Source organism: Phalangium opilio, unplaced genomic scaffold, assembly GCF_054372755.1.
Source record: "Phalangium opilio isolate 3A_F unplaced genomic scaffold, DU_Popi_V2 ptg000009l_1, whole genome shotgun sequence".
Lineage (NCBI taxonomy): Eukaryota > Metazoa > Arthropoda > Arachnida > Opiliones > Phalangiidae > Phalangium > Phalangium opilio.
In genome coordinates, this window is record NW_028324146.1 from 2,011,353 (window position 1) to 2,016,801 (window position 5,449).

The 5,449-nt window shown below is 45.9% G+C and overlaps 1 protein-coding gene across 1 annotated transcript; it reads right to left on the bottom strand.

The window, feature by feature from the left end:
• Nucleotides 1-1,512: 1,512 nt before the first annotated feature.
• LOC149713091 (uncharacterized) lies at nt 1,513-4,803 on the bottom strand. The gene is made up of 2 exons (XM_089849405.1): nt 1,849-4,803; nt 1,513-1,755 (listed from the first exon to the last, which is right to left on the bottom strand). The coding sequence occupies exon 1, from the start codon at nt 4,801-4,803 to the stop codon at nt 1,879-1,881; it is 2,925 nt and encodes a 974-aa protein (XP_089705531.1). The 3' UTR covers nt 1,513-1,755; nt 1,849-1,878.
• Between the last annotated feature and the right edge of the window lie 646 nt (nt 4,804-5,449).

Here is a 5,449-nt window from a genome sequence, read left to right on the forward strand (position 1 = left end):
TTAGGAGCCATTAAGTACAGATTGGATTGGTGTTTGTGTGGATCAAAAGAAAGACCAGTAGATGGTGTTGTTGTTAGGAGCCAATAAGTACAGATTGGTGTTTGTGTGGATCAAAAGAAAGACCAGTACATGGTGGTGTTGTTAGAAGACAATTAGTAGAGGTTGGTGTCTATGTGGGATTGACAAAGACCAGTAGAGGGTGGTGTTGTTAGTAGCCAATAAGTTGTGATTGGTGTCCATGTGGGATAGAAAAAGACCAAAAATGGTTTTGTTAGAAGCCCATAAGTACAGATGGGCAGATGAAGGAGTAGTGGCCAATAAAACTGAGGATTGGAATTTGGATTCAATGAAATATAATTTTCCAAATTTCTGGAGAAATAGCGAACATGTTTGCAATCTTCGATCGCGGTCCACTGTAGTGTAATAACAGACACACAGACAGTTAAAAAAATAAGTAACCAAACATTTTTCGTAAAATCTACTTGTGACAGTATTTGTACATGGGTTCAACATCCGTAGGTGTTACAGACTGCATAGAGAACATTGGTCCAGTATGTCTTAAAGTTGGTTGAGTTAAAGTAGGATCTAGGACGCTGAAACTCTTGTAGAAGAAGTCCACAATCCCCTTCGCCGGGACGGTGGGGGGGGCGAATGAAAGAAGAGGCAGGCGAGCCGCGGTAAAGAGGAAATACGCACTTTTCGACGTCCTCGTCAGCAACGTGATCAAAACGTACTTTAAGTGAGCCAATAAGATAATTAGAAATTTTCGTTACGTGTTGTAGGGAGGGACTCTATACTGGGCTATGAGTCGGACTAATCGCTCTCTATTCCCGCTTTGCAAGAAACCCTGATCCCAACTTTACGCGCTATTTTGTCGAATGCTCTTAAATCAACCTATAGGCTGACGTAATAGGCCAAAATAATTCCGTGGGTCACAGTGGTACGTTGCAGGGCTTAATTGATATAATCATAAGTAACATAATAACCATAAGTATGACAATTAGCCAAAACTAACTATAAACCTATTTTCGGACCTTTTACGTGATCATAAGTTCGCGCCCAGCACAGAGACCCCTAGGGTTGGAAAATGAAACGACTTCCGCCCATATCGAAAATCCGGTTCAGAGGTTTAAAGAGACGCCATTGAGATTTGAGTCAACGGTCCTAAGCCTTGGTTATATAGTTGATTTGTATTGACTTTTTACCGACTTTAGCGCGGCCACATTACGAAGTTGAAAATTGCACTGGGTAGGTTTAGTTGCCGAATATTTAGACTTCAAAAGGCTTATCATTTATGGCAAACATACAAACACCGCGACCGCGCGAGATTGTAAATTGTAGACGAGCTATTTCGACACAACTACGTTCAAGGAGATGGTTTATTGTGATTGGCTAAAATTGTAGAACTATGTCATTCGCCAAAGACCAGCATGAAATACTCGACGGGGTTGCAAGTCCTGGCCTGATGTTTATTATGTTACTTATGATATAATCATATAAGGAACTGAGATGGTGAAATCATATAGGCCTGTTGATACAGGCTTAGCGCAGGACATCAAAACAAAGGAACTTTATTTTATGTTGAGTATATTTACGTAAATAATGAAAAATAATCGTTTTGCGTTAACTTTAAACACATTACAAAATAAATAAATAAATAAATAAATATTAGAAAATGAAACAAAATAATTCCAAAATTGAAAATTGTGTTTCTTCTGAAACCTTTGGTGGTTTAAACCGAAGTACTTCCTCAGCCTAATAAAGGATAATATTGTTAAAAATTTGCATTTCTAATTTTCTACTAACTTAAAACTAAGAACAAATTAAGAAATCGTACAATAATATTACCCATTTGTTTCTCCTAATTGCGAACCAATCTTACACTGCAGGCGGTCTCTGATTGTTATTTAGTTTTGATGCATCAATAGATTCGATCATATCCAAGGAAATATTGGCTTGTCCTTGAAGGACAACTCTACCGGAAATGGTTTTGTCCAATCGACTTGACACATTGTTAATCGTTACTGTTAATGTTCCGATCGTGCATGGTATATTTGAGTCCGAAATTACAAATGACACGTGTTCATTCGGATCATGATCATTTGTTTCATTACTTGGGACACACTGTGTTTCAACAACTACAAGTTCTTGGTCATTTTCTTGAGGTATTTGGAATCCATCTATTTCTCTAATTTGCCCCTGCGATTTCTCAGGTTCCAGGTGACGTGAGCCATCCAAACTACAAACTCCAGAATCATCTGGAGTACTTTTGTTGATCATCTTATCTTTCGTCTTGTTAGAACCAACTTCGTTGTTCTCAATAACGTTGACCAGGTTCTCTGGTTGCTTAGTTTCTGCCCGTTGTTTCTTTCCTCGATGGATTTCATTATAAGCAAATTTTTCATTCTCGGATTTTTTGGTGCCCTGTTTAATGTTGGACTTTTTCCAAGTTTTTTGTTTCTCCGAATTGCTCGGGGACCCTTTCGAGGAAACGCTCGGGGACCCTTTCGAGGAAACGCTCGGGGACCCTTTCGAGGAAACGCTCGGGGACCCTTTCGAGGAAACGCTCGGGGACCCTTTCGAGGAAACGCTCGGGGACCCTTTCGAGGAAACGCTCGGGGACCCTTTCGAGGAAACGCTCGGGGACCCTTTCGAGGAAACGCTCGGGGACCCTTTCGAGGAAACGCTCGGGGACCCTTTCGAGGAAACGCTCGGGGACCCTTTCGAGGAAACGCTCGGGGACCCTTTCGAGGAAACGCTCGGGGACCGTTTCGGGGAAATTCTCGAGGACCGTTTCGGGGAAATTCTCGAGGACCGTTTCGGGGAAATTCCCGAGGACCGTCTCGGGGAAATTCCCGAGGACCGTCTCGGGGAAATGCTCGAGGACCCTGTCGAGGAACTGCTCGAGGACCCTGTCGAGGAACTGCTCGAGGACCCTGTCGAGGAACTGCTCGAGGACCCTGTCGAGGAACTGCTCGAGGACCCTGTCGAGGAACTGCTCGAGGACCCTGTCGAGGAACTGCTCGAGGACCCTGTCGAGGAACTGCTCGAGGACCCTGTCGAGGAACTGCTCGAGGACCCTGTCGAGGAACTGCTCGAGGACCCTGTCGAGGAACTGCTCGAGGACCCTGTCGAGGAACTGCTCGAGGACCCTGTCGAGGAACTGCTCGAGGTCCGTTTCGCGGGCCGAGTCGAGGGTCGTTTCGCTTGCCGAGTCGAGGGTCGTTTCGCGGGCCGAGTCGAGGGTCGTTTCGCTGGCCGAGTCGAGGGTCGTTTCGCTGGCCGAGTCGAGGGTCGTTTCGCGGGCCGAGTCGAGGGTCGTTTCGCGGGCCGAGTCGAGGGTCGTTTCGCGGGCCGAGTCGAGGGTCGTTTCGCCGGCTGGGTCGAGGGTCGTTTCGCCGGCTGGATCGAGGGTCGTTTCGCCGGCTGGGTCGAGGGTCGTTTCGCCGGCTGGGTCGAGGGTCGTTTCGCCGGCTGGGTCGAGGGTCGTTTCGCCGGCTGGGTCGAGGGTCGTTTCGCCGGCTGGGTCGAGGGTCGTTTCGCCGGCTGGGTCGAGGGTCGTTTCGTGGGCCGAGTCGAGGGTCGTTTCGCCGGCCGGGTCGAGGGTCGTTTCGCCGGCCGGGTCGAGGGTCGTTTCGCCGGCTGGGTCGAGGGTCGTTTCGCCGGCCGAGTCGAGGGTCGTTTCGCCGGCCGAGTCGAGGGTCGTTTCGCCGGCCGGGTCGAGGGTCGTTTCGCCGGCCGGGTCGAGGGTCGTTTCGCCGGCCGAGTCGAGGGTCGTTTCGCTGGCCGGGTCGAGGGTCGTTTCGCCGGCTGGGTCGAGGGTCGTTTCGCCGGCTGGGTCGAGGGTCGTTTCGCCGGCCGGGTCGAGGGTCGTTTCGCCGGCTGGGTCGAGGGTCGTTTCGCCGGCTGGGTCGAGGGTCGTTTCGCCGGCTGGGTCGAGGGTCGTTTCGCCGGCTGGGTCGAGGGTCGTTTCGCCGGCTGGGTCGAGGGTCGTTTCGCGGGCTGAATCGAGGGTCGTTTCGCGGAACTTGACCTAAGACCTTTTGAAGGTGGTTCATGAGAATCTTCGTTACTCATCGGTACATCATAATTCAAAGTAGCAGCAACAGAATATTTTCGTTTCTGTTTTTGGGAAGTGGTCGTAGGTACGCTGGAATCTGAGGAAGACTCCAAAACGCTCTTTTGTTCTTCGGATGTTGTTCTTGGGAAATATTCTTCCCTTGCAACCATTTCTGTGGGGCTCTGATAGTCATTTAATTTTAATGCGTCAACTGATCCTACCATATCCAGTAAAATACTGGCTTGACCTTTAAGGACGACTCTATCGGAAATCGTTTCATCTAATTGACTTGACACATTAGCAATCGTCAATGTAAATTTTCCGATCGTGGACGGTGTATTTGAAGGTAAAATTACAAATGAGAGGTTTTTAGGTCCTACTGAGACTCTACCGCTTGACATGTATGGGGCGCCGGGTTCCTCTGATTCAGTAACATCATCTCGTTGTTCTCTTGGCTTATCTTGTTGTACCACTTCTTCGTTAAATTCACACGATTCATTTTTCTTGATAATTTCCAAAGGAACTTCGCAAATATTTTCAAAAGGTAGACTGACGATTTCTTCCTGAAAAGGACTATCCTCGAAGTTACTCGCCCTGGTTAGTGCATCATAATGGGAAGTCTCTCCCAGTTGCTCGCTAGTGGCCATCTCAAGCGGAGTCATCACTTCCGGTTCAATCTGGCCTCGTCCGCGCGGCATTTCTGGTGGAAGTTGCGAGTTTCCAACTTCAAAAGAACTGAACATCTTTTTAACCCTTGGCTAATTACCGTTCCTTAGCGTCAAAATCAGTTATCGCTCGAACATAATCCGAAGCAACTAATGGCAAGTTTTTAGAAAAAGATCACGAAAAATTTGAAACAAGGCATAAATGATAACTTCTCAACATTGTCTGATGGGACTTACAAGTTTGCTTTTTTGTGTATTTTTTATTACGCCTGCTGTATAAACATTTGCCAATCTTATTAATTCATTCGCGCTAATTAGTATCTTAATTAATTAATTAAAGAATTTAAAAAATGCTCACCTTTATTTTACGATTCATATTGTAGTTCTTTAATGGTTTTTTTGAACGAGTATCTTCTTTGATTTACGTTCGAAATAAATTCTGATAAGCCGATGCAGTCATTAACTCATTCGTAGCGTTCTCAAATGAATTTTATATTTTCGGAATTTTTTACGATACTGTAATGAGCATTTGTAGGCGAAATAGTTTTTTAAGACTCTATATATTAGGAATTATTTGAAAGAATATATCTTACATGCTAAAAAATTAAAATTAAAAAATAACTCGTGCGTCAGACGCATGTGGTAATTTAACGAAACCGGACGATTTTTCAATCATTGCACGCGCTCTACAAAAAATACATGTTGAGAAAATAAAATACTACCT